General features: G+C 42.4%; 1 protein-coding gene across 1 annotated transcript; it reads left to right on the forward strand.

Annotated features, from left to right (window-relative positions):
* Nucleotides 1-191: 191 nt before the first annotated feature.
* cwc27 (CWC27 spliceosome associated cyclophilin) lies at nt 192-27,899 on the forward strand. The gene is made up of 14 exons (XM_069165267.1): nt 192-379; nt 605-701; nt 1,404-1,516; nt 1,665-1,808; nt 1,929-2,027; nt 2,122-2,225; nt 2,543-2,612; nt 2,858-2,937; nt 3,025-3,061; nt 3,137-3,312; nt 16,035-16,138; nt 23,498-23,607; nt 23,703-23,809; nt 27,371-27,899. The coding sequence occupies exons 1-14, from the start codon at nt 338-340 to the stop codon at nt 27,531-27,533; spliced, it is 1,446 nt and encodes a 481-aa protein (XP_069021368.1). The 5' UTR covers nt 192-337; the 3' UTR covers nt 27,534-27,899.

Consider the following 27,899-nt stretch of genomic DNA (forward strand, 5'->3'; position numbering starts at 1 on the left):
TCAGCAGTACTCTTGCAGCCTAATGGCCATGTGAATAAAATCATAACTAAAACTATTATAAAACATAGTCGCCTATTTAATCGTTAATTTTAAAGAAAATTAATGAATAACAAATATTTATTTTGAGAACCCCCCCCCCCCCACGTACTCGGAAGTAAACAATGAGCTCACATGTATGCCCAATATGGCTGTATATAGGAAAGGTTGAAATTTGTCATTTGTAAAGCAAACTGTCCGAACAAATATTGACTATTTAGTGTCTATCTTTTCAAACAGCCAGACGGTGTAAGAACATCCGTTTTCTTGCGTTAACAAAACCCGCAAACTCAGCGGCAAAATGAGCAATATTTACATCCAAGAGCCGCCAACAAATGGAAAGGTGAGTGCCGCTTTCCAGATTTAATTTCCACTTTATCCTCTTTTTTTTTTTTAAACAGAAGCACTCAGTATGTACTGAACTATATATGACATAGAGGACGTTTAGGTGCTGCTAAATGTCCAGCAGCTGTTGTTGTTTGTGTCAGATGAAATGTTTGTGTTGCAGAACGACTTATTTGCTTTTCCGGGCGGATATGAATTTCAAATTGTTATTATCTTTTCTCAGGTCCTGTTGAAGACCACAGCAGGTGACATAGACATTGAGTTGTGGTCCAAGGAGGCTCCGAAAGCATGCAGGAACTTTGTGCAGCTTTGTATGGAAGGTAAGAACCAGACATCCAAGTATAAACTGTATTTAATAAGATCCAGACACACCTCTCTGTTCTTGAGAGCTGTGCTTTCCTAAAACATGCTGACAGCTCTGCAGGGACATTTTATTTATACACAGAGATTTATCTGTCGATGAAAATCTACCTGAGTGTTTCAGGTTGACAAACACATGTTTAAAATCCACTTTAATTTGCATTAAAGTCGGCCCCACATTTTCAGGAATATATTTATAATTTCTTAGTACGATGGTGCTTTGTCATCTTAAATGATTGTATTATCAACATTTCTCTTGCATTTCATTTTAAAACTACATTTTGATATCCATTTACCACCGTGGTGAGATCGGGCAACAGCAGGGCCATCATCATCAGCAAAGCCTTCATGTTACAATATAAAAGATTAATATGAAGTGTTAAAAATATTACACATAATTGATCACATGCCCATACGGTATAAATTAAAGGAGAAAAACATTATTCCTGATTTATCATTTGACACCCTAATCTCCATATATGTTGACTTTTAAGGTTTTGTGCAGACAAATCACTGATTGTTCTCTGACTAGAAGACGTTTCATTGATCCCATTAATAAATGAATTGATAGTGAAGCTGTCCTTACTATAACGTTCGTGGGAATTATTTGGAAATGACAAGACAGTCCTGGTTGTTTTATATCGTATTTCTCTTTTGTGTAGGTTACTATGATGGTACGGTTTTCCACAGAGTCGTTCCAGAGTTTATTATTCAGGGTGGAGATCCTACTGGAACAGGGACAGGTGGAGAGTCCGTCTACGGCCGGCCATTCAAGGTCAGACAGATTTACTTTCTCTTTTATTTATAACTGTCTATATAAAAGTGAAAAACGAATGTATTAAAACGCTGAGGAGAATGTCGCTGACAGTGAAATATACTTTCTGAAAAACTGAGTAACTTTTGTGTCTTTTTCAAACTTCCAGGATGAGTTTCACTCCAGATTGCGTTTCAATCGGAGAGGTTTGGTTGCCATGGCGAACGCCGGGCCACATGATAACGGCAGTCAGTTCTTCTTCACGTTGGGACGTGCCGATGAGCTCTACAATAAACACACCATATACGGCAAGGTAAAGCAGAAGGAGAAGAAGAATATTTCCTGTGTGTAAACTGAGTGCTACATGAATGAACCCAGACCAGCTCGTGTCAGAGAGGACTCAGTGACTGTTTTTCAACCATCCCCGATGCAGGTGACTGGAGACACAGTTTATAACATGCTGAGGTTAGCAGATGTGGAGTGTGATGGTGATGAAAGACCTCTGAATCCCCACAAGATTAAAACTGCTGAGGTAATTTATTTATTTATTTTTACATGTTTGACAGATTTCATTAGTATTTACTGTCTGTGAGTTTCTCACTGATTCCACCTTCTGTCTCCTCCAGGTGTTACACTCTCCTTTTGATGACATCATACCTCGGGAAACCAAGAGAGGCAAAAAGGAAAAAGACAAAGAGGAGGGAAAGAAATCGCAGTCAAAAGCCACAAAGTGAGTCCTCTGATCGTTGCAGGATCTTTTTTGTTGTTTACCTGACGTGTCTTTTAAGATGATAAAATATGATAAAATAAGGTAATTTATTGATTATTAATTTGAGAGTTTTAAGGCTAAAGCAGCATTTTTGGGTTGACTCAACATTATAATGTTGTACAGTGTTGAACATCCATTTAACGTTGTAATTTTTCATACCTGAACAAATACTGTGATCTTCTATTGTTTTTCTTCAGTCGTCAGAATCACTGTGCTTCATATCATTTTGAGTAGCTACACATCTAACTGTGTTTTTAACAGCATGTTGATGTTTGCAGGAACTTCAGTCTGTTATCATTTGGGGAGGAAGCTGAGGAAGAGGAGGAGATGGTGAATCAAGTCAGTCAGGTACTGAACAATAAAACTGTCAGAGACTGACTACTTACTGACTTTTAACTGATGTCAGTCACACGTCACAACTGAATGAGTGACTGGACAAAAGAAAAGACAATGTTTAATAATCGAGAATAATATTGAATTTATTTATCTGAAATATGTGTCTGTGTTGTTGAAGATGTTTAAATCTGATTTGTCTGGATTTGGAGTAGTAAAAATAAAAAATCCTTCTCTCACCGTTGTTTACGTTTCTTCAGACGTTAAAGGGAAAAAGTAAAAGCAGCCACGACCTCCTGAAAGATGATCCCAGACTGAGCTCTGTTCCAGCAGTGGATAAGTACGGACAATAATTCATTCATCAATTAATAATAATTTGATTCTTTGTTTGTCCTTTTAAATATTCATATTTATTCTACTTTTAAAGGAAAAAAAAGAAAAGGACACCTGGAGATGCAGCTCAGGTGAGTCGAACACGTTTATCATATCCTGCTTCGAGTCGCATTTCTCTGATTCTAACTCACAGTTTCTTCTTCCAGTCTGACGACGAAGCCGACGACGATGTCGAGGACGACACGGACGATGACGAAGATTACGACTCGGACCAGAAGGAGAAGATGAGAGAGCTCATCAGCAAGAAGCTGAAGAAAGAGAAAGACGCAGAGAAGGGGGCGGAGCCCGGCGAGGAGCAGCGAGGGAAGAAGAGCAGCCGCAGGTATGACTTCATCGTTTCTGTTACTGGTCGCTGGTTCGACTCTCCCTCTGAGTCTCTCCGCATCTAATAATGTACCTGGTCTTTGTTTTGGTCACCGAGAGCTTCAGCAACATCACCAAGTCGTCGTTCCACTTGTAATACAGCATGCTGACCTGAAGGGGGAGCTGTTGGATAATGTAGTATAGAGCAATCATGCTGAGGAGCCCTCTTCTATTGAACGCATGCAGTGACATGAGAACTGATAGTTCAAACTTTGAGAGGACCAATATGGGCTTTAAATATTTTACTTGCAACACACTTTTAATATTTATGAAACCATTAATTCGATGGTTTTCCTGTTTAATTAATTCCGTTTTTAGTCTATGAAATGTTAAGAATAATGTCCCCCGAAGTTGAGGAGACGTCTTAAGAAGTATTTTGTCTCAGCAACATCTAAAAATATTTTTAATTTATTGTCATATATGACGAGTAAAAGCAGCAACGTTTGAGAACCAGAGAGAAAACACTCATGATGTCGTTTTAGCTCTTCATGAGCTCATCGTGAAAATAGAAGAGATCCAGAAGAGATGAGAACGATCGGCGTGATATTTAAACAGACACACTGAAAACAGTCGTTAACATATATTAATTACTGCCTCTGTGCTGCAGCTGATCCTCCTCAAACAGTCGAGTCCAGCTTGGAGGTTTCTCTGATGAGGTTGTGGTCGGAGACTCGGAGCGCTTTGATGTACGAATCGATGCGCTGAGTGATGTTCGTTTTATAGTGGAGGAGAAGTGTTATTCAGAACATATGCATCACTTAAATTTAGCTCAGTTTTCTGTTTATAAGTTGTGAATTTCAAATAGATTCATAAAAGTTTAGGTTAGAAAAGGAACACATTAAAAGCCGGCACTCATTAGGATAAAAAATATAAAACTGTGATTTTTGGTGGTGAATATGTCTTTATACGGCCAATGTTACCTGGATGTATTGAAATATGACCTAAATATTTGAAAAGTTTAAAATGTGACAGATAAAAAAAAAAAAAAATATGATCAATAGAGGAACTCAGCTTTTGCATTCCTGTAGCTTAAACAACTAATGATTTATTTTCAGTTTTGATTCAGTCAATTAATAAATCAATAGTCTGGTTTATAAAATATCAAAAAATACTGAAGATTATTCCAAAGATAACCCGTTTTTAATGATATTAAAAGGAGAAAGCCATCATTTCCTCATGTTTTTACAAGCTGAGAAATCAGTTCAAATCAAAATAGTTCCCGGTTAATTTTTTGTTGTTGATTAAATTTCTTTGTTGATTGAAAAACGAATGGAAATCCCTAATATCATCGAAAACAAAGCGATAATCCATCAGTTTATCATCACAGGACTTAAAAACAAATGGTCGAAATCAAAGTCGCAGAAGAAGACATACAGTGGTGTGAAAAAGTGTTTGCCCCCTTCCTGATTTCCAATTGTTTTGCATGTCTGTCACACTTAAATGTTTCAGATCATCAAACAAATTTAAATATTAGTCAAAGATAACACAAGTAAACACAAAATGCAGTTTCTAATGAAGGTTTTTATTATTAAGGGAGAAAAAAAATCCAAACCCACATGGCTCTGTGTGAAAAAGTGTTTGCCCCCTCCTGCTAAAACATAACTTAACTGGTTTATCACACCTGAGTTCAATTTCTCTAGCCACACCCAGGCCTGGTTACTGCCACACCTGTTCTCAATCAAGAAATCACTTAAATAGGACCTGCCTGACAAAGTGAAGTAGACCAAAAGATCCTCAAAAGCTAGACATCATGCCGAGATCCAAAGAAATTCAGGAACAAATGAGAAAGAAAGTAAGTGAGATCTATCAGTCTGGAAAAGGTTATAAAGCCATTTCTAAAGCTTTGGGACTCCAGAGAACCACAGTGAGAGCCATTATCCACAAATGGAGAAAACATGGAACAGTGGTGAACCTTCCCAGGAGTGGCCGGCCGACCAAAATTACCCCAGGAGCGCAGCGACGACTCATCCGAGAGGTCACAAAAGACCCCATAACAACATCCAAAGAACTGCAGGCCTCACTTGCCTCAGTTAAGGTCAGTGTTCATGACTCCACCATAAGAAAGAGACTGGGCAAAAATGGCCTGCATGACAGAGTTCCAAGACGAAAACCACCGCTGAGTAAAAAGAACATTAAGGCTCGTCTCATTTTTGCCAGAAAACATCTTGATGATCCCCAAGACTTTTGGGAAAATACTCTGTGGACTGACGAGACAAAAGTTGAACTTTTTGGAAGGTGTGTGTCCCGTCACATCTGGCGTAAAAGTAACACCGCATTTCAGAAAAAGAACATCATACCAACAGTAAAATATGGTGGTGGTAGTGTGATGGTCTGGGGCTGTTTTGCTGCTTCAGGACCTGGAAGACTTGCTGTGATAAATGGAACCATAAATTCTATTGTCTACCAAAAAATCCTGAAGGAGAATGTCCGGCCATCTGTTTGTGACCTCAAGCTGAAGCCAACTTGGGTTCTGCAGCAGGACAATGATCCAAAACACACCAGCAAGTCCACCTCTGAATGGCTGAAGAAAAACAAAATGAAGACTTTGGAGTGACCTAGTCAAAGTCCTGACCTGAATCCTATTGAGATGCTGTGGCGTGACCTTAAAAAGGCAGTTCGTGCTGGAAAACCCTCCAATGTGGCTGAATTACAACAACTCTGCAAAGATGAGTCGGCCAAAATTCCTCCACAGCGCTGTAAAAGACTCATTGCAAGTTATCGCAAACGCTTGATTGCAGTTGTTGCTGCTAAGGGTGGCCCAACCAGTTATTAGGTTTAGGGGGCAAACACTTTTTCACACAGGGCCATGTGGGTTTGGATTTTTTTTCTCCCTTAATAATAAAAACTTTCATTTAAAAACTGCATTTTGTGTTTACTTGTGTTATCTTTGACTAATATTTAAATTTGTTTGATGATCTGAAACATTTAAGTGTGACAGACATGCAAAAAAATTGGAAATCAGGAAGGGGGCAAACACTTTTTCACACCACTGTAGAACAAGAAGAAGACGTAGAAGAAGAAGAAGAAGACGTGGTAGAAGAAGAAAAAGAAGAAATAGTAGAAGACGACGTAGTAGAAGAAGAAGAAGAATTAGGATTTAAAAAGTGTCCTTCAAGCCACGTTTGTCTAAAACTCGTCCTCCCTGATGTCACCTGTTCGTTCTCACCTGTCGAAGCTCAGTCTGACTGTCACTCATGTTTCCCTCAGCTCTGTCTCTGCACACATACACTCTCTCTCTCTCGAACACACACACACACACACACACACACACACACACACACACACACACACACCTCTGTGTCGTAGCCACTGGGACCAACATCAACATCAGTGGAGCTTCTATGTGAAGCAGGAATGTTGGCAGGCGACTGACTGAGCTGCAGTGGAAGCAAATAGAGTGTCTGTCTGAGCCACGGTGAGAGTGGAGGTGACGGTGTGTGAGATGGTGTGTGTGTGTGAGACGGTGTGCGTGTGTGTGTGAGACGGTGTGTGCGAGACGGTGTGTGTGTGTGTGTGTGTGTGAGACTTCGTCGTTACGAGAACAAGCCGAGGAAAACGTGGGAGAGTGATTCATCTTTCACGTCTCTTTGATGCAGCAGTTATCACTCCTCCATATCCTCTAACAGGTAGCCCTCAACACACCATCAACAGACCCTTCTCTCATTAGTGCTAATGGGATCAGGTGTGTGTGTGTGTGTGTGTGTGTGTGTGTGTGTGTGTGTGTGTGTGTGTGTGAGACTGACAGCCAGCCAGATGCAGGCAGACTGGAGTATATTAAACACAAGCGCAGATTGTTTTGCTACAAAAAGTGTAACCCAACACAGTGGTTTGTGTTGGCGGGGAATCAAAGGGCCGGCCGGTAGGTACCGTGTTGGTCCGGGACAAAGAGGGCATTGTTGCAGGGTGAGCTCTCTGCTCTTTGCTCTCTGCTCTCCCACCGCTGCTCTGAGCTCTCAGCTGCTCCGAGGACGACGAGGAACTCCCACCGATGTCTGCTCACCTGGGAAACAAATGGAGGGTAGAGGCAGTTCAGTGAAGCAGGACTGTTGTTGTTTGGAGCTTCCATTCATGAAACATTAGTGCTGTGTTCCAGAGGACACACTTCCCTTAGTACACTAACAGATAGTACATGTTAGAACCAATCAGCAGCCAACAGTGACGTCACCCGTTGGTTTGTGAACATTATGAAGCCTCCAGTTCGGATTCTGTCCGTCACCATCTTGTTAGTTCAGAGCGGTTTGGAGCAGGAAGTGACCATATTTGGACGAGCTGGGGGAGGAGCTAGCGGTTGATCTGACTCATCTGATTGGAAACCTGATGATACTACGTCCCGCCCACCGATAGCTGTAATCTGACTGCACCACAGTCCTGTCAATCAAACAGACACACACCGCCCCAAAAACACGTCTTTTTGAAGCTTATTTTCGAATTAATGACGGATTATTTTCGCCAGAAAACTAATAAGAAGGAGTGACATTGGCTAACAGCACCGAGATAACTGGTGGAGACATTTTATTGACTTTATATTTGATGAAAGAAGTTCAATGGGAGTCTATGGAGTCGGAGGCTTTTTGGAGCCGACCTCTAGTGGCACTCGGTGGTATTGCATCTTAAGGCACTTCTGCATCGGCCTAATTTTTTAGTCGGAAGCGACGAACACTTTTATATACAGCTATCGGTGGGCGGGACGTAGTATCGTCAGGTCTCCAATCAGATCAGTCAGATCCACCGCTGCCTCCTGCCCCAGCTTGTCCAAATATGGTCACTTCCTGCTCCAAACCTCTCAGAACTAGCTAGATGGTGACAGACAGAATCTGAACTGGAGGCTTCACAACTTTAACAAACCAACGGGTGACGTCACTGCTGGCTGCTGTTTGGTCGAGCAGCAGTGGAAAAAGAAACAGTTTGTGTTCAGGAACAGCTGCAGCTTCATCAGACGCCTTCATTTGAAAATCCTTTACGTAGTTTGCCCCGCCCCTTTCTCTACGTAGCCAAGATGGAGACCGTTTAGGGTAGTGTACTGCATGTTTCTGTACTGACAGTGTGAGCACTGATGCATTCAGGATAGTGAGAGTTAGTACACAAGTACAACATTTAGAACATTTATCTCATTATCTCCTCTGTGATCCTCCATGATTGAAAACTGCTTGGACGTGTTAACCTGGACTGAGATCGGATTTAACTCTGCGATATTTAATGTTCATTCTGTTTTTACGAACTCCTTTTCTGTTACTATTGATCAGGTCTAGTGTTTGCTGCTGTTTGAAGTCGAGCTCCTCAGAGGGGGTTTCCTTATAAAAGACACCACTGAATGAAGTCCCAAAAGCAGTGTATGTGGTAGTCGCCACTTTTGTTAAACCCGACGGGGCATGACCGGGGAAGCAAAACGCTTCCATATGGCTGCGGGACACAGCGCTGCTGCTGCCAGCAGGCCCGGCTCCCTCTGCTGCTTCTGGGAATCGGTCCTCAGTGACTGCAGCCTGCAGATCATGACAGAACGGCACATGCTGTTATTTATATCACTTCTTATCACACGTGTATCTGGAGACTTTAATAATGCAGGTGAAATTACTTTATCAGAGTCCGTAAAGTTCAAGGTCAGTTTAAAGTTTGTGTTCACACACTTTCATCGTATGAAAAAAAAAATATATATATATATATTGATTCGCTTTTTATGACTTTAAAATATTTATTAAGCTGCGGATTATTTTCTTGATTCATTTTTTGGAGTACAAAATGTTGAAAAAAAACCTCATTATGTCCAAACAAACAGTCAAAAACCCAAAGATATTCCAGGCCAGTTTCACAACAAAGCCTGCAATACACCCATCATGTCTACTAGAGGGCACCGTCTCACGTTTTGCCTAGCTAGGGCATGAAATGTCCACGCATGAAAGACCCGGATCGAAAAAAGAGGTTATGCCATAAAGTTAATGTGAAACAGTACAAAAAGTGATGAACTTAAGTTTCGTACATAACGTATCATATTTGCGTTAAGTAACTTGCATACGTATCGTTATTGATGTAAACCGATGTTTTTTTTTTTTTATCCAAAGCAGAATCTTTTTCTAACTCTAACCAAGTAGTTTTGGTATCTAACTAACCAAATGGCAGTCACTTTTAATCCAAACCAAAATTTTGAGCATTTGGGCTGCAGTTCAGCTTTATAATTTTTTTTTTTATTATAACTTGTTTAGAATCGTGATTTTGTACTTAAATCCTATCATCACTATATAGAGTGACATAAGGTCACCAATCAGCCCTCTGAGTGAATGTTACTGTGGTCAATAATCTAAAAAACACACTTTTTTGTTGTTAACGTCTTGTAGAGCAAACAAAAAGTTCCCTCTGGCACTCTGACGTGTTTTATTTAGAGCTGACTGATTATCAATTAATGTGAGTCTATAAAATGTCACCACAGTTTACCAACACTGAAGATGATGTCTTCAAATATTCTGTGACAGATTGAGTTTAAAATAATATAAAACAGAAAAATAAGTTGGTTTTTTTTTACTCAAATGTAGTCGTCGCTTAATTATCTTTTAATTGATAATTATCTTTTAATTGATAATTAACCTGACTAACTCCTGCAGGTCTCCTCTCCATCTTTCTGTTTCTGGATTTGGTCTTCGGCCACATCGGGCAGGTTTCTCTCTGAACCATCAGTTTGCGCAGCACCTTCAGAAAGCTTTCATCTTTACCCGTGGACGGCGTAACTTAAATGGGACATCAGACACTAATTATCAGGACCGAGCGGCCGAACCGAACCCCAGACGGCGTGTCACTGCGTGTTAATTGGCTGCACCTGTCTCTTGTCATCGGTCATAACCCAGCGCGTTCTCAGGGAAAGGTTGCAGAGATCAGGGGAACGTCGGGCGCTGCGTTTTGTGCAGAAAACTGCTTGAGATAATCCAGTTCTTGGCAGCGAGGTTGTGTATGTTTTGGAACCGCCGGGTTTACACATCTCCGGCCCAGCGTAGCATGTCTGCCCCATATGGGGCACTCGCTGGCTGGCAGCAGCTCCAGACAGCAGAGCCTCTCTGGGACGTGGAGGTTACACATGAAAGTAAATAATAAAAAAAAAAAAAAAACACTTGGACTGCGATCAATGTCAACATTTTACCGTGAGCACATTTACTGTGTCTGATTCTCTCAAACAAACATGAGATTTGAGAGGAATAGAAAAACGTCATGATAAGAAGCAGCTGATGTTTCTGCCTTTTCTCCATCATGACTAGCGAGTCGAAGGCTCCGGCCGCTCATCGTGAGGCAGACGAAGCGCTCTGAAAGAGGAACCTTCGTCCGCTGCGTGGGTAAATGTGTTGGTCTAGATCGCTCTGCAAAGTCATGCAAATTCCTGTGTTGAGGTTGGATTCCTCCACTGCAGCTCACAGTTCTCCTTGGCTCCCGACCAAGCCATGGAGTGCCCCCCCGAGGGGAGTTCACCCAGCCATCTTGTTATTCTAGCACATTCATCCACATCACTTGTTCAGTCGTTAGACTGGCCCGACTCCACCGTAGCAGGGAGAAGCCGCGGCTGCCATCCTTGTGGTGTGCTCACTCCAAACAAGACCTGGGTGTTAAGTTTTACTTCTAACACACACGTCTGACTCGCTGCGGCCACATTTTAACTTTAAAACTGCCTGATTTTCACCAGTATTTACATTTCTGAACGTCACTTTGAAGGCTGGAGGAGAATACGAAGAAAACCAAAAAAGGCAAAAAGGCGCGCCTGCTCGTACGTTTTTTGGAAAACTATTGAATTTTTGATGAACCATACAGTCATCACTGGGCTATTTTTAAGGTTGTCGGATTCCTATGTCAACCTCAGACTCCTGCCAGACACTGAAGTATTAAATGCAAAGGGTCTGAATCATTGAGCCAGTTCTTGGTCTGCTGCCAATCACTTCATATGCCGTCTTTATGAAAAGTTAATCATCCACAGCTCTCTGGTTTTCACATTTTTAGAATTTTCTGAGGGAATGACAGTAGCTGGCAGAACCCGAGTCGCAGGAAAAGGATCCGTGATGTGTCTATCTTTGCCATTTGAGGTCTGTCTATCTGGCAGCGAATGACAACAGATCGGTCGCTCTCTGGTTCTCTGATTGGACTCTCGAGAGCCCGTTTGCACGACCAATATCTCCTTCTTACAATTGATATTTGTCTCCCAAAAAACCCGACACAGTATGAGTTCGAATGTGCCGAGAGATGCGATTGCATCCTCTGCTGTCAGATGAAAATTGTGGGATTTTGTGTGTAGAAACAGAATCATTTGTGGTGTTGTGATGTGAGGGTCTCGGCGAGGAATTCGCTGAGTCCCCCCAGGTGTGTCTGAACAGGTGTTGTTGGGGGCTTTTTCCTGTCCTCTCTGGCCCCTCTCTCTCTTTATTGGCACTGAGGCTGTGGGGCTGATTGTTCGGCTGTTGCCATGGATACGCCTCTTGTTTTCCGAATGGCAGCATGTCAAAGCCTGCAGAAAATGATCAGTGTTCCTCGCTGGAGAAGAGACATGTACAGTAGAAACTCACCTCTGTCCCAGAGAAGATGTTTCTGTGAGACTCTACAGTCCTATTTGGTACTTTACTTGTTCATTAAATAAAAACGCATAATACTGCAATAAATACCACAATAATCAGGCTTTGTTCAAGGCTCTTTATGAGCAAATTTACAGTTAGGTATGTACTTGTGACCAATTCTTCTTAGCTAGTGCGATTTTTGATCTGTCTTTTCCTTTGCTAGCATGGTTTTAAAGAGGTTTTTTTTCCTTCTGACGTTACATTTTTTTTTTTAGCAGTTTTTGGTCCAGATTCTGCAGTCAAAATAAATGTTTACTCTTTTCTAACGGCATTCTGCTCCACTGAAGAGAAACTCCACTGACATAAATTTCAGTTTCAAAGACATGATGAGCACATGAGAGTACAAATCTTTACCAGAGAGTTGCATTGTGGGAAATGTCAACATAAAAACCCATTGGATATCAGTCAGATTGTCAATATTTCAGTGTAGCCGGGCCAAGACTTCCTCCTCTATGTGCAGGTCGTTACAGTCAGATTAGCATCTTGAGAGACGACGTCTGCGACTGGATTGTTTCACAGTTAACGATTATACACTTGGTTAACAGTTTAAAATCACAATAAAATAAAAATAAAAAGTTATATTGTCATCAGATGAAAGTCAATTCCATGACTCAAACGTGATTAGTCGATACTTCTCGGACTACAGACTCCAGAAACGCTTCTGGTACCAAGCATCAACCATCAGTGACGTCACCCATTGGTTTGTGAACGTTATGAAGCCTCCAGTTCAGATTCTGTCCGTCACCATCTTGCTGGTTCGGAGAGGTTTGGAGCAGGAAGTGACCATATTTGGACGAGCTGGGGCAGGAGGCAGCGGTGGATCTGACTGATCTGATTGGAAACCTGACGATACTATGTCCGGCCCACCGATAGCTGTAACTTGACTGCACCACAGTCCTGTCAATCAAACAGACACGCCCCCCAAAACAGATATTTTTGAAGCTTATTTTCGAATTAATGACGGATTATTTTCAGATGGACCACCAGAAAACTAATAAGGAGTGACTTTAGCTAACAACACCAAGATAACTAGTGGAGACATTTTATTGACTTTGTATTTGATAAGGTAAGTTGAATGGGAGTCTATGGAGCCGGAGGCTTTTTGGAGCCAACCTCTAGTGGCACTCGGTGGTATTGCAGCTTATGGCACTTCTGCATCGGCCTCATTTTTCAGACCTGGAAGCTACGAACACTTTTACATACAGTCTGTGACTGGTATGAAAATCTTGTCCTATTCCCTACAGATTATTCATTCTAATGGAGACATCTGTTTGTAGTGAGTTGCCATTTTCAGAACTTGAACGATAGAAACTAAAAGTCGGGATATCTTCACTTCAACCATTTTTGTGAGTCTAGGAAATAGCTGGAGTTACTGGAGTACACCTTTTGAAAATTCAATCTGAACAATCTTTGTTAAAGCTATCTAATATTTTATATTGATAAACATTGTGGGGCTGCATTTATAGCTACCAACAGACACCAAGTTGGCTGCACAAAAAAGTCACGATGGCATCTTCCCAAAAGAGCTCAAAGGTGGACAATCACTGACTACCAGGCTTAATGTGTGTGTTATTGTGCCCACCCACTGCCCTAATTACATATTTTATAACAGGACATAAAGTGGTTGTGTTTGGTGTACATGGGTGTCCATTTTTTGTTTTGATTTTCGGTATACAGGCAAAGAAACGGTAACAGTTTGGCCGTATTTATCAGGCTTCACCCCATTCATCATGTGGGACAGTGAGTGGCAGCTACACTCTTTAAATTATCGTGTTATTCTGCCCACCTGTGGTTGTTCACATCTGTGTTGCATTACAATACCGATGGAAAAATGTGTGTGTGTCTCCAGAAAGAGGTTTGTTGTCGTTGCTTCGAGACGGAGCCGAACAGGCGACTTCCTCACGGGTCCGCTCCGGCGCTGCCAGCCAGTCGTGCTCTTGGCAGCTCCGTCTGGATCCAGCTGCAACATTTTTTCTCTACGGGAAAAAAACGGAGGACTAACAACTTTCTGTCTGACTGATTCCTCATGTGTATCCTCAGAAGAACCGGGGAGGCTAACAGGGAAGAGACGTGACATCGAGTCAGACAACAGCTGTTTAAATTCGCCGAGGCACTTAAAGTTAAAACATCCCTCGATCTGATGTCCCAGACGGTGTCGGGGAATTAAACAAATGTAACACCAGCTGCAAACAGAAGAATCAAAGCTCCAGATAAAAGGAAAGGAAAAGCATCTATAAATGAATGTCAGTGCAGAGAAGCAGATGGAAGAAACAAAAGCACCCATTGTTTGGTCTGGAGATGCCTCATGTTTCTAGGCCAGGGGCCCAGACGGAGCAGCTTACCTGTGCTTTGTGGCTCGGCGAGTGAATGGGATGAAAACAGAGCTGTCAGGCAGTACGAAAATATTATCATTTCCTAACATAACATATCTGCTCGGCAACTGGCAGCAGCCTCCGTCATATGAAAGGGAAACAATAATCAGCACGGCCGGCCTCGTGTGAGCTGGGCTGCCAACAGGGACGGCACCTTGAGTGAAGGAAGCGGAGATGTGCCTTGGCCTGCCTCTGTCATCCAGTTAAAGGTTTAATAAGGCCGGCCATGAGCAGCCCTGTAAGACTTCATGTAGTTCCACTTCAGCCGAGGAGCTATAAAGATTTTTATTACCTCTGCCACTAACAGAATTATGTATTTCAGGCGTCACACAACTTTCATGTAGTTCACTGCGCACAACCAAAAGGATGTGCTCTGATTTACAAACTTATGAAACGTGTGTTTTGGGTCGACATGTAGTCACGAGTCACATGACTGGGACTGGAGTCATGAATCTGATGAGTTTCATGGATACATTTAAATAGTAAAACATTTTGAGAAGGGTGCATTAAGACTTGTGTCTGATTTGGACTTGGCTTTGGACTTGCTTGTATTGACTGGGACTCTGGACTTCGCTGGTTTTGACTTTGGACTGAGTGGTCTTCACTTTGGACTGAGTGGTCTTGATTGGGACTAACAAGAGTTGACTGGGTCTTTGTGGGTCTTGATCTGGGACCTGACTGGGGAATCCTCTGTATCAACCGAAGATTTGACTTTAGAGTTGTTGGTTTTCACTTGAGACTTCTTTCTCTTGATTTTAGAAGTATTTGTCTCGACTTGGGACTCTGTTTGGACTTGGGACATGACTTGGCTCTTTTTGGTCTTGACCTGGGACTTTATTGGTCTAGACTTGGATCTTATTGGTCTTACCTGAGGACTCATTAGTCTTGACTTTGGGCTCATTGGTTTTGACTTTGGGCTCATTGGTTTTGACTTTGGACTCATTAGTCTTGACTTTGGGCTCATTGGTTTTGACTTGGAACTTTTTGGTCCTAACTTGGAGCTTGTTGGTCTTGACTGGACTTTTTGATCATGACTTTGGACTTGTTAAATCCTAAAATATGACAGCCAAGTTTTCAGAACTAATGATTTTCAACACATCAGAATATATGATATTGAAATAATACTGTACATTGGTTTTACTTAAATTTGTTTCACCTGCACGTATTTTTAAAATATTTTGCTCCCTGGCAGATTAACACTGGATGGAGTGATGGTTGTCAATACTTCTGTTGGTTGACAACATTTTAATAGAAAAAAACAAAATCAGAAACTCCAGCTTCAATAAGTAAATCAAAAAAATACTCATCTCTAATCAACAAACCCACTGATATGTTTCTCTGCTCGGTCTCAACACCCCTTCTAGAGCTTTCCAGAAGCCTTGGAGGAGTGAGCGATTATTTTTATTACACCTCCATTAAATTTATTGGAGTAACACAAGCTTCTAATGTACATTCTCCATTCAAACACTTGCACGGTGTTTTATGTTGGTTTTATTACGCCCACGTGATTATACAGTTCGAAAAGAATGACGTTTCAGAACAATTAAAGTTTGTTTTGACATGATATTTATGCTGTATTATTTATTTTGTTAACAGCAGGAGCCTGTTTACACTGTTCACTACACGTTTGTCATTAATGATTTTTGAACGTCCTTCGCGTCCGTTACGGGTAAAGTCCTTCATAATACTTACATATGTTGAATTTAAGTTGTTAAACCTCTTTTCTTTTGCAGTGATGAACTGCGGAAAGAGGCGCGGCAGCTGAAAAAGGAGCTGCAGGCCATAAAGCAACGGAAAGAAGAGATTTTGAAACCTGCAGTGGATGAAGTGAAGGAGGGTACGTGTGCAGCTTTTACTGATGTGTACCAGTGTTCCCCATTATACTGTGAATCAGTTGGTGGTTGATGATGCACTCGGCATGTACCTGACCACAACGAGGTGCCTTTTTAATGATGTTTGAAGAAGTATTCTTTCACCAGTCTGAGTGTGAACAGTCTCGAGGAGGGTGGTCCGAGCTGCATTCTCTGCTAATGGACACTGAGACCGGCAACCCTCTGATTTTGTCAATTAGTTGCAGGCGTCTTATTTGTTTCCCCCCAAAGGCTTTGCATTTTTGTGTTAAAGCTTTCTGAAAATTGCATGGGTAAAAAATTGCACATCAATGTGTGTTTGTGAGTTTGGCCCGTGTGACTCTGTAAAAGATCTGCCCCCCCACATCTCCTCGGGTCTGCACCGCACTGCCGGCTGTCACAACGCCGTCAATCTTTGGATATTTCTGCTGATGCTGAAACACATTTTTTTTAAATTACCAAAACCCACCACGGCGCGGAGGTTAGCCTGAGGTTGTGTGAGTGTGTTTTTTTTTGTTGTGCAACAAAACAACATAGTTTGCGGGGGGTGGGGGGCGGTTCTGCTGGGACCGGTTTAACCGTGGGATCACCAGCAGAATTCAAAGATGACCGTGATGGGCTGTTGTTGCTCAAACATGTTCTTTGTCTCCACAAACACAGACGCTGAGTTCCCTCTTGACTTAGAGGTTTTAGGTGAAAGAGCACAAAATACAACGATTAACTAAAGTTTCTGTTGGTGTCTCTGATTTGTTGCGTTGCTCTTAGTGATATCTGCATGGAGTTAAACTGTTTCTACCAACATCCACGGAGAAGGCTTCTCCAAAAAAAAAATCCGGTTATATTCTCCTGTGTGGAGGCAGTAACAGCCCTGCATTGTTGTACCAAGTGGCAGCTAGCCTAAGCCCTCCATTATCTTACAAGGTATTTAAACCCTGCCAGGCAGCTTTGTTTTGTGCTTCTCTGGCAGCTTAGCCACAGGCAGGAGTTTCTTTTAAGAGTTCCTCATTACATTTCTGTGTTGGAAGCACAACTTAATTCCATCAGATGGAATTCGTAGATGTCACGGGCCGCCGGCCGCTGCAGGGGAGACGGATGTCTGCTCGGCTGCTGTAAATCTCGAAGGTCCGCTCGGCCGCAGACGGACACCGTGGCGAGGCTTCGTCTTATCTCGTTGGAGCTGCACACGCTCAGTAGGGCTCCCGTTGACACCGTCCCCCCCTCACCCCCCCTCCCCCCGGAGCTTAAATCGTCCTCCTGGTTCGGCCATGACATCCCGGTGAAGGTCGGCTTCTGGTCCCGGTTCACTCACGGTCCTCTTCAGCTGGTCAGGGCAGGTTCACTGGGGGCACACAGTGATTATTTTTACTGTCTATTAATCATCCGCATATTTTTTTCCTTTAAGTGATTTATAATTTGGTCTCTGAACTGTCAGCGAGAAGCAAAAAAGTCACAATTATCATTTCCCAGAGATGACGTCTGCAAAATGTGTTGTTTGTAGAAAACAGTAAAAAACCCAAAGATATTCCGTTTTATAACACATAAGACAAGTCCACTTGGTTAATATATGCATGTAACACGTTTAAAGACAACATACGTTAACCAAAGTGCTGCACAACTTCAGACAGAACTCAAACATCAGATAGAATGAAGCAAAAACTAAAATAAACCAAATTAAAGGCAAAAATTCTAAGAAATTAAAAAAACAATATTAAACCAAAACAACAGCTTAAAGTATACAATTAAAATTGGTAAATGCCAGTGAGTTAAAATATGGTCGCTTTTAATAAAAGTTGTAAACGCGATCTAATTTGTGAAGCCGGAGCCAAAATAAGTTGATGAAGTCAGCTATTTAATTCATAAACTTCCTGTTTCAACTCTAAAAGAGTGAATAAAGTACTCCAAAACTTTCAAAGTAATAGACGTACATAAAATAGCACGATGAAGAACACTACTGACATTTTCTAATCATTTGACTTAAAACTGGTATAAAAGCTGACTGTAAATGGAGTCCAAACAGTATGTATACTATATATTCATATATTTTTCTATATATATTTAGCCCGTTGAAAGCTGATTTTCTTCACATTATCTATTCTTTCTGCTGCCGGTGTAATCCGACCGATCGTCCACCTTAGAGTCGAGGATGAAGGATTATAAAGGTCAAGGTGTCTGTGACCTCACGTCCGCTCCGTTCTTGTGCTATCTCAGGAATGCCCGTTTTTTTTTGTTGTTGTTGGTCAAAGGTCACCATCACCTCACAAAACACGTGTCTGACCATAACTCAAGATTTCAAGCCCTAATTATGACAAAATTTCACAGAGGCCTACCATGAATAAAAGGATTATATGGTGACATTGTATATCCAAAAGGTCAAAGGTCAACTTCACTGTCACGTCATAACTTTCTGTAAAAAGCCTTTTTTGGACATTATTTGGCAGCGTAACTGAGGAACAGAAGGCGACCATAGTTCATATTTGATCTTGATTGTGTAGATTGTCGGGTCGAAGATGTGTGCGAAGCATCCACGTTTTAAAATCTGTAGCTTCTTTGCAGCGGCATCCATATTTGCAGCATCGTCTGTCGTCATGACAAGAACTTTGTGTTCTGTCAGAATCAGATTTATTGGACAAATTCCTCCAAAGTCTTCACTACATATGTTATGTGTGTTTTTACCGGTAATATTTTAGCCTGTCTGCTCCGACTGTCGCTCACAGCTTCAGTTTTCTTCTGTGTGAATTCAGTCCGGTAACTCGGCTCGTTATACAGCCACTCAATCAGTGGCCGGTGTCGGTGGCTAACCGCGTTTGTCCCGCCCCCTCGTTCACTGTGATTGGACGGCTGTTGACAGTGACGAGCGCAGCGTTAACATTTTTCAACTCTTCAGTGACCGACACATATCGCCGAACGTTCACATCTGCTGGAGTTCATTAAAACAATTCTTAAATATTCTGTACTTCGGTGGACACTGTAGGTAGTGGCAGCGGTGGCAGAGTGTCGGCAGGTTTCGGTGCGTGCCGATTGGTTCAAATTAATTGGGACTGGTTCACACCAGGTTAGTAATATTATGCCATCAGTGGTCATGTGATTCTTGATCCTCCAATCTGCACCGAGTCGGTCGGTATTTATGGCCGGCATGTCCACGACATTACTCTTGATTAGTGTGAAACTGTCTCTGCAGAGTTTCCAAACGAGTTCATCACAGTCATCGCTTGAGTTTTCGTCACATAAATTTAAATTACCGATTACTATTATCATGCTATTTAATCTGCTCGGTGTATCTCCTGGCTTTTTTTTTTTTTCCCACTACACTTCTGCAGTATTTCATATGTAAACAGTCTTTTCTTGTTGCATAATTCCTGATAGATAGAGTTGACCTCAAAGCCCCAAGTGACAAAATCATTTTTGATGTGTTTTTGATTGATGCGCAGCGGTAATGTTGCCTCAACAGCTCGGCGCCGCACTGCTCGGACTTTTTCGTGTTAAAGCCGTTGATTGTCTGACGGAGGAGGGGGAGCCTTTAACCGGCGGAGGGAGGCGTTTGTCATCCACAACAGCCCCTCGGTCGCTACGACATCGGCGGCGTGATTTGCAGCTCTGTGGATCCCAGGTGACAGGAGAGGGGAGGAATGTAGTTAGGAGGGCCATCAAACTGAACGATAGTAGTTAGTGACAACAGCTGGAGGAGGTGATGTGTGCTCCTCGTGTAGGACCTCGGGGCGTCATCAGTCAGCATCCGGCGTGTCACAGGCCTGCAGCAGAGGTGACGGCAGGGTAGGGGGCGGGGGAGATGGGGGAGATAGGGAGGTGGGGGGGTGAGGGGGTGGGGGTTGAGATCACTTGTTGGTCCCATAAATCAGGAGTAAAAAAAAAAAGAGGGTGGCCCCTCGAGCAGCACGGCAGACTTCTGCGTTGACACCGAGGGAGGTGGGGAAGTGTGGCACTGCAGTGATTGTTCAGTATTTGTACTTTTAACAGCCTGAAAGCCGCCAGAAAATTACATGCTTGTCTTAAAATAACAGTTCACACAAGCACGTTGTTATTCAGTTACATTTCTCCTGAGATGAACTTGAACTTTTGTCCTCAAATGCAGCTTATTATCTACCACAAGAAGTCTGACTAATGTAAAAAACAATGAGAATGGACTACGAATATCACTTAAAAAAAAGTTGACACGGGATTTTATTTTCTTTATTTGAAGTACTTTTAAAAAAATGTATTAACTTCCCTCACGCAAAAATGTTCACCATCTATGAAACGCTAGAGGGATTTTAATTTGAAATGAGGGCTTTTACGTTGAAGCTTGTTGCTGCATTCTGCCAGCCAATGACGTTAACTTTATCACTCAGTCAATTATTCGTGCCCGACTCTCGATGGGGGAAAAAAAAGGTCATGTCCCCTTTTCAAAAAAGCTTTCTCATTAAAAGGAATAGTGGAACATTTTGGAAAATATTCTCATTCACCGTCTTGCTGAGCATTCTGCAGAGAAATCACAACATTTCCACATCTGTGGTAAATATAAGACGCATAAAGACTGGAAACAGCTTCCCCGTCCGAAGGTGACAAAATTAATCTACTAGCACCGTTAAAGCTCACAAATAACACGTTACTGGACGACCGGCTTCATCAGCAGCCAACGTTAGCCTGCTTTGCTGCTGTCGGTAGATGCGGGCAGGCTGCGTTTTGTAAATGCTGATATTCTTCAGGAGGTCTCGTTGGCGGTCCGACCGGGGAAATGCGCCAAAGAGACCAAAAAGTCTGCGAACGTGGACTCACTTTTGGAGCCAGTCTCAAGTGGCCGTTTGAGAAACTGCAGTGTTTGTCGTCTTCATTTTTCTGCACCAGAGTAGAGAAATCACTGCTGCAGACTTCATCGCTCATGATAAACATCTTCATAAATAAACACAGGCGTGTGTTTTCTCTGTGACATCATTTATTTGGTGCAGCTGCATGTGTCAGAGCATCCAGTCAGAGGTGGCGCGGCGGGCCGGCGGGGTGACACTGTGTGTGTGTGTGTGTGTGTGTGTGTGTGTGTGTGTGTGTGTGTGTGTGTGTGTGTGTGTGTGTGTGACATCGCATTTAGTTGCGGCAGCCAGCAGACGGTGCTCACCGTCTGCCGCTCGGTGACTTCACAGACTCGACGTCTGAGATTTACAGGATGCCAGCGCGACGATCGTCTCTGCTTTCATTCGCCAGGAGAGAAGTTCTCGCACGTACTGCGAATCTGTTGTCAGCGTTCACTCTCTCTGCCCCGAGCTGAAAAGCACATACAGCTCTTTATTTTTTTTTATTTTTTTTTTTGAGACAGTCTGCTGTCACGTACTTTAGTTTTTACCCCTCGTTTTACTATCGGAGCTTGCAACTAGTCATTATTTTAAATGTCGGTTCAATCTGCTGATTATTTTTTAAGTGGGGCGTCAACAGATTGTCAGAAAGTTGTGAAAATCCAAGGTAGCATCTAACATGTCTTGTTCCATCTACGTAACAGCCTAAAACGCACGACAATATGTCAAGTTTACGGTCATAAAAGATGAAGAAAAGCAGAAAATATTCACATTTGAGAAGCTGCAACTACTGATTTTTTTTTTAATTTTTATTATCAGTTAAACCTGCTGATTATTTTCTCAGTTATGTGTCAAGTCTGTTGACAAATTGTCCGAATATTGTGAAAATCCCCAAAAATGTTTCCACATGTCTTGTTCCATCTACATAACAGCCTAAAACCACAACAGTATGTCAGTTTACGGTCATAAAAGATGAAGAAAAGTAGAAAATATTCACTTTTGAAAAGCTGCAGCAAGTGATTTATATACCTATTTTTTAGATTTAATGTTAAATTTAGTCTCACCAGAGAAGCTTTTCCTTTAAAAATGACTTAAAATAGTGGCTTTTCAATTCTCCGCCGATCGACTCATCTGTTAAACAAACTACATCAAACGTTAAAAGGAATGTATTCTTTATTTTCGGTGTAAATCCTTTCTGATAAGTTCCTGAAATCTTGATTAATATGTCTCTGACAGCAGTTAAATAACTTTCACTGCTCTTAAACAACGCGACCGAGTTACACGCATACTCGTAGCTCTGCTCTGAAAGGGACGAGCGTGTCCGTCCACCGGCAGCCATCGATTACACGAGGTTTGTGTGCAAGCAGCCGCAATGCAGGTCACGCGCGAGCGAGGTCAAACGCGTCAGCGGGTCCTGGGCCATCGCTCCGCCACGTCTCGGTGAAGGTGGCGGTGGCGGTATGGATCCGTGCGGAGCGGACCGCCTCCCCTCTTCGTCGTCTTCGCCTCACGTCAACCGCCGCAGCTGTGACGCGCTTCGCTCCCTTTGGTCTTTTCTCTCTGATCCCGTTTCGGCCCATTTTTCTAAAACACCTCGTCCCGTCGAAGTGGTCCGGAACAGAAAAGCTGAACGATGTGGGGAAAGGAGCAGGAGGAAAAGCGAACGTCTAAAAGTCAGCGTCAGTTTAACCCCCGAAGACCTCGGAAATTATGAAATGTCCACCTGAGAAAACAGATGACCTTCAGCTCTTTGGATCAGAGACACTTCGGAGAAACGTCTCCGTGTCGTCTTCAACAGGACTCGGAGACATTTGAAAAAGTCCACTTTTACTTCCACTCTGTCAAAACATTAAAACTACAAATCAGTAAACACTGATAATAGATTTTTTTGGGGTTTTTTTGCACATATGCTGATATTTTCCAACTCTTTTGGCCGATACAGATACTAACATATGCACAATATTCAATACAATATAATTTTGGATACTTGGAGTACAGAAAAGATTGAGTCTCTTCTGTAGTAGATTAAACATGTTGTTACGCTAATGCTGGAAATCCAGGAAACTGCAGATGGAAATTAGCGAGTCGCTAAATCTGGAACAAGGCATCTCTTCTCTTTATGAGATTAATGTATTTTGTATATGGTCCCTGTTCCAAATAAACCAAACTAAATCAAATGATTTTCAAAATGTATACGCTCACCAAAAGATTTCGTTCACTTCGACATGCCACGTTCATTTTCTTTCAAACAGAACTGTAAGATTCCTCTGATGATGCTCTGAAAAACAGCAGCAGGTTGTTTTAACATCAGATACGACCTGATCATAGTACGAAGACCTCCGGTGTGGAAAATGTGAATAATTTATCCATTTGAAAATCTTTTTTTTTTTTTATTATCGGAAGTGTGTGTATTTCTTGTCGTCTGATGAACTACAGTAAAGAAACATGAAAAAAAATGATGCTGATTTCAGACTTTATGTAATTTTAGCATCTGAATCGTTCTTTCTTTCACATTTTTATCGTAAAACTAAAAATATCATTTTGTGTGTGTGTGTGTGTGTAAAGTGGATAAGAAGCCGACCAGCGAGGCCGTGGCCGAATACCTGGAGGGAAGGAAGAAGTACGAAGAGCTGCGCAAAGAGAAGCTGAAGAAAGGCACCAACAGGGAGCAGCACGTAAGAACTCCACCCCTGCTCTTTATTTGCGTCGTAGATCATCTGAGCAGATGGACGCTGTGACAGTTAACATGATGTCTGGATCTTTAATGTAGACGCTCGCTCTGCTCAACCGCTTCAAGTCCAAGCTGTCGTCGGCCATCGTGGAGGGTCCGGAGGAGGAGGACGTGGAGGAGCTGGCCGAGGACGACGACAAAGGATGGTCAGTGAACCGGGTCGAAGGTTATTTATTACAGCAATCAAAACACTCTGAAGTTTGGTTGAATTTAGGTTTTATTTATGGTCGAATTGTGATAAGACGCCCCTTTAGAAATGTAATATTTCTTACCTTATCTGCTGTTAGACCAGATTATTAAATAACCCATTAAAAGTAGGGGTCGACAGATTACTGTGGCCGATATTTAGCGTTTTTAATATTCTCTATATTTTCTATATTCACTCACCGATAAAATTAAATCAATTTCAAAATGCGCTGCAGACGTCTCTCTCAGTCCGGAGTCACCGATGTCCCGCCCACAGCTTGATCTGATTGGTTACACCTCACCGGTATTGGCCAATCAGCGGACAGTGTTTCAAACATTAAGACAGTAGATGTTACAGAAGTTAAAAACACCACAATCATGTCATATTTTACTCTTTTTAAAAGTTTCAAGACACACTTCGTGTTTGATAAAAGTTGGCCTCGTTATCTCACGTCATGTTTGTTAGTATAAACAATACGCATTTCTTTTTTAATTTTACGCTGTCATGTGTTCAGCCGATGACACGGCAGAACAAAGAAGCATCAAACAACATTATTTAAGACCACGGACGGAAGCCAATGGCATTACAAAGTTTTTATTTTTTTACCTGCCACAGAAAATCACATTTCACAATCACGTAAACATTCTGCTGGAGCTTCAGTAAGAGTTCATTTTTACTACATATGTTTATCAGTTACAAATATCAATACCTATAATCTGTATCGTCCCTGAAAAAAACCCCACATCGATTGACCTGTAATTAAAAGGACATTTATTCCGTGATTTCAAGCTTACAGTGTATAAATGACTCGTATCTACTGTTATGAATATTAGCAGCATGTGAGCGCAGCGGAGTTCAAGAAGCAGTTTGGCAAACACACTATTTTGTGGATGGTGAAATTGAAGCGTAACAAGTTGGCAGCAAAAGTAAAACAGTTTTACTGTCAGGATGAACACAATGAAAACATTTATTATGATAATAATAAGAGCAGCATAAACGAGACAGTAAACTGGTTAAAATCCTTCTTTTTAGAGAGAACGATGATCCAAACTTCGCGTCGGGTCCTGATAGATGTGTGTGAAAGTTCAAAGTGTGCGTGTGTGTGTGTGTGTGTGTGTGTGTGTGTGTGTGTGTGTGTGCGTGCGTGCGCGTGAGGTCGGGATTTCAACCCACAGCCACCAGATCGTCCATCAGGAAATGGGCCCTGACGCGATGTTTTCCTCTCATATTCTGTTTTTCACCGGAGATCTCGGAGTGTAACGACACGGAGCTGAAATGAAAACCATGTGTTGAATCTGAGAGAGACGTTTCTGCAATAACAGAAGCTGTAGTTGCTATTAGTCTCCGGGAGCCCCCTCGCAGTCGCGTCTGTCTGCGTTGTGTGTCTGCGTTGTGTGTCTGCGTTGTGGGGGCCCTTAATGAGTACGAGCGAGGCCTCGGCTGGCGTTCGGAGCCTCTCCCTGCTGCAGACGCCTCGCTGTGCAGCCCCCGCCAGGTACGGGGAGGAGGGGGCGGGCTGTGTGTGTGTGTGTGTGTGTGTGTGTGTGTGTGTGTGTGTGTGTGTGTGTTGAGGGGTGGGGGGTACAGTAGCATAGCAGTCGTTGAAAAATATCAGTGGGAAGTGTGTGTGCCACTGTGAACAGAATGTGGGTTACAACAGGTCAGACACTGGAAGTCAAGTCTGGGCCAGAGGAGGTAAACTATTCCATCTGTGTCTGAGGCTGCAGCCTCCTCCTCCTCCTCCTACTCCTTCATACTCTCCTCCTCCTTCTCCACCTCTTCCTCTTCTTCTTCTTCTTCTTACTCCTCCTCCTCTTCCTACTCCTACTCCTCCTTTTCCTCCTGCACTCCTTAATTCCCACCCTCTACTTGAGTCCAAAAAAAAAAATACAAGTCAAATAAATTGAGGAAAAGTTTCTTTAGGCGTTTCGTCACTGTACGACAACTTAGTGGAGGCGCTAGAAGAAAAGTTATTGAACTAACCAATCAGCAACCAGCAGTGACATCACCTCATAGGCCTGTCAATCAAACAGACCCCCCCCCCCCCCCAAAAAAAAGGAAGTGACCATATTTGGACGAGCTGGGGGAGGAGCCAGCGGTGGATCTGACTGATCTGATTGCAAACCTGACGATACTACGTCCCGCCCACCGATAGCTGTAACCTGGCTGCACCACAGTCCTGTCAATCAAACAGACACGCCCCCCCAAAACAGATCTTTTTGAAGCTTATTTTCTAATTAATGACGGATTATTTTCAGATGGACCTCCAGAAAACTAATAAGAAGGAGTGACTTTAGCTAACAACACCGAGATAACTGGTGGAGACATTTTATCAACTTTGTATTTGATGAGAGAAGTTGAATGGGAGTCTATGGAGCCAGAGGCTTTTTGGAGTGGCACTCGGTGGTATTGCAGCTTAAGACACTTCTGCATCGGCTTCATTTTTCAAAGCCGGAAGCTACGAACACTTTTATATACAGTCTGTGGGATCACCAAAGTCCTCAGGGGTTCATCCTTTCTGAGGTGTCTAACGTCTGCTTCTTCTTCTTCTGAATCTGTCACTGGGGAAATGAACGAGAACATGGAAGACCAGGATTTTTTTTTTTTTTTTTTTTTTTAAATGTCTCCAAACTTTGAGCCGAATGTCAAAGCCAGTCGTGTTCAGTTTCATCTGCAGTTTGATAAATCCGGTCGTTTATTCCCGATCTAGACTCAAAGTCATGTTTTTACATTTTTTTTTGCCTTTAAATTCCAACCGGGCTTAAAGTCTGTGTTCAAAACAGTGTGTGTGACCGAGGCTTAGCGCCGCTGTATATTGGCTCCCCACCGGCAACGCTACACAATATTTTGGAAATATTTTGGGTTGAGTCCAAAAGTTCAGCTAGTCACTTAAAATAAAGTCATGTATTGTTTTAATTCAAACTTCTTCATCTTCACAGCGTTTATTTAAAGCTGCACGAATCAAATGTTTTTATTCTCACAGTGGATGATACGACTGTGTGAAGATAAAGGTGATAAACGAATCATCAAGCCGTCATCAGATCTACAGTCACTTTGAGCCTTATTTAGCTCATTGCTTTGATTTCCAGGCCGTCAACTTTGCTGTTTTTGGTTCAACTCTTTTTTTTTTTACAAAACATTCAGCGACTTGCCGAACAGCAGGAAAAATAAATCGGCTGCATTTTATTCCTTCATGCTTTTATTTTTTTTTTTAAATTTCTCAATGTTTGTGAATCATATTTTATTACCTCCGTTTATCACATTTATCTGCCTGTTTTCATAATTACATTTTATCTTTTTGGAAAAAAATATAATAAGTTTATTGTAATATCCTTGAAAAATGTATATAAATGTGTTTTTTCGATTCGGTTTCTTTCTTTTTTTTGACAGTAATATCATTATCAAGCTGCTCCGAGCACGGCGAGACGGGCCTTTTGGTAAAAGCTGCGCAGAGCGGTGATTTAGTGGATCCTCTGCCGCTCTTCTTTGAACTCTCTCCACATCTCTCCGTCTGATTTAGGATGGCCCACGTTCTGCAGTTTGATGAGCAAAGCAGAAAAGTCAAGGATGCCAACATGCAAGACGAGGACACGTTCGAGATCTACGACCCGCGCAATCCCGTCAACAAACGCAGGAGAGAGGAGAGCAAGAAGATCATGAAGGAGAAGAAGGCCAAGAGGTGAGGTCGCGGGGTCGCGGGGTCGGAGGTCGGGTCCTGCCCGAGCCACGTGGCTTGAGAGAACCGGTCGCACGGCATCCCGCCTGTCCGCGTCTTCGCTTTGTCGGAACGCTCGGCCGCCTGCAAACATCTGGATCGAGGAGAGCCGAGCGCATGCCGTCGTTATAATCTGTGATGGAGGGGTTTCTTCGCCGGGAAAAGCCGCAGCTAGACGACATTACTCATCAGGAGGAAGAGGACGGTCGTAGCGAAGATTCATGTCCTTGGTAGATTACGTGTGATGTTGACAACTCTTTACTTTCCGTCATCTGCAGCTGAAATATGAGCGTTAGACTTGTAAAGACAAAATAAACTACATTTATAAACATTC

Source organism: Embiotoca jacksoni, unplaced genomic scaffold (genome assembly GCF_022577435.1).
Source record: "Embiotoca jacksoni isolate LCO1_2020_lvr unplaced genomic scaffold, fEmbJac1.0.p SCAF_10, whole genome shotgun sequence".
NCBI classification, from domain to species: domain Eukaryota; kingdom Metazoa; phylum Chordata; class Actinopteri; family Embiotocidae; genus Embiotoca; species Embiotoca jacksoni.

What these genes read in the sequence shown, in the direction of transcription:
- cwc27 (XM_069165267.1), top strand. Translation starts at nt 338, where the DNA reads ATGAGCAATATTTACATCCAAGAGCCGCCAACAAATGGAAAG. An exon ending in AGCCGCCAACAAATGGAAAG is followed by an intron (nt 380 to 604) that starts GTGAGTGCCGCT and finishes ATCTTTTCTCAG; the next exon opens with GTCCTGTTGAAGACCACAGC. An exon ending in TCTACGGCCGGCCATTCAAG is followed by an intron (nt 1,517 to 1,664) that starts GTCAGACAGATT and finishes TCAAACTTCCAG; the next exon opens with GATGAGTTTCACTCCAGATT.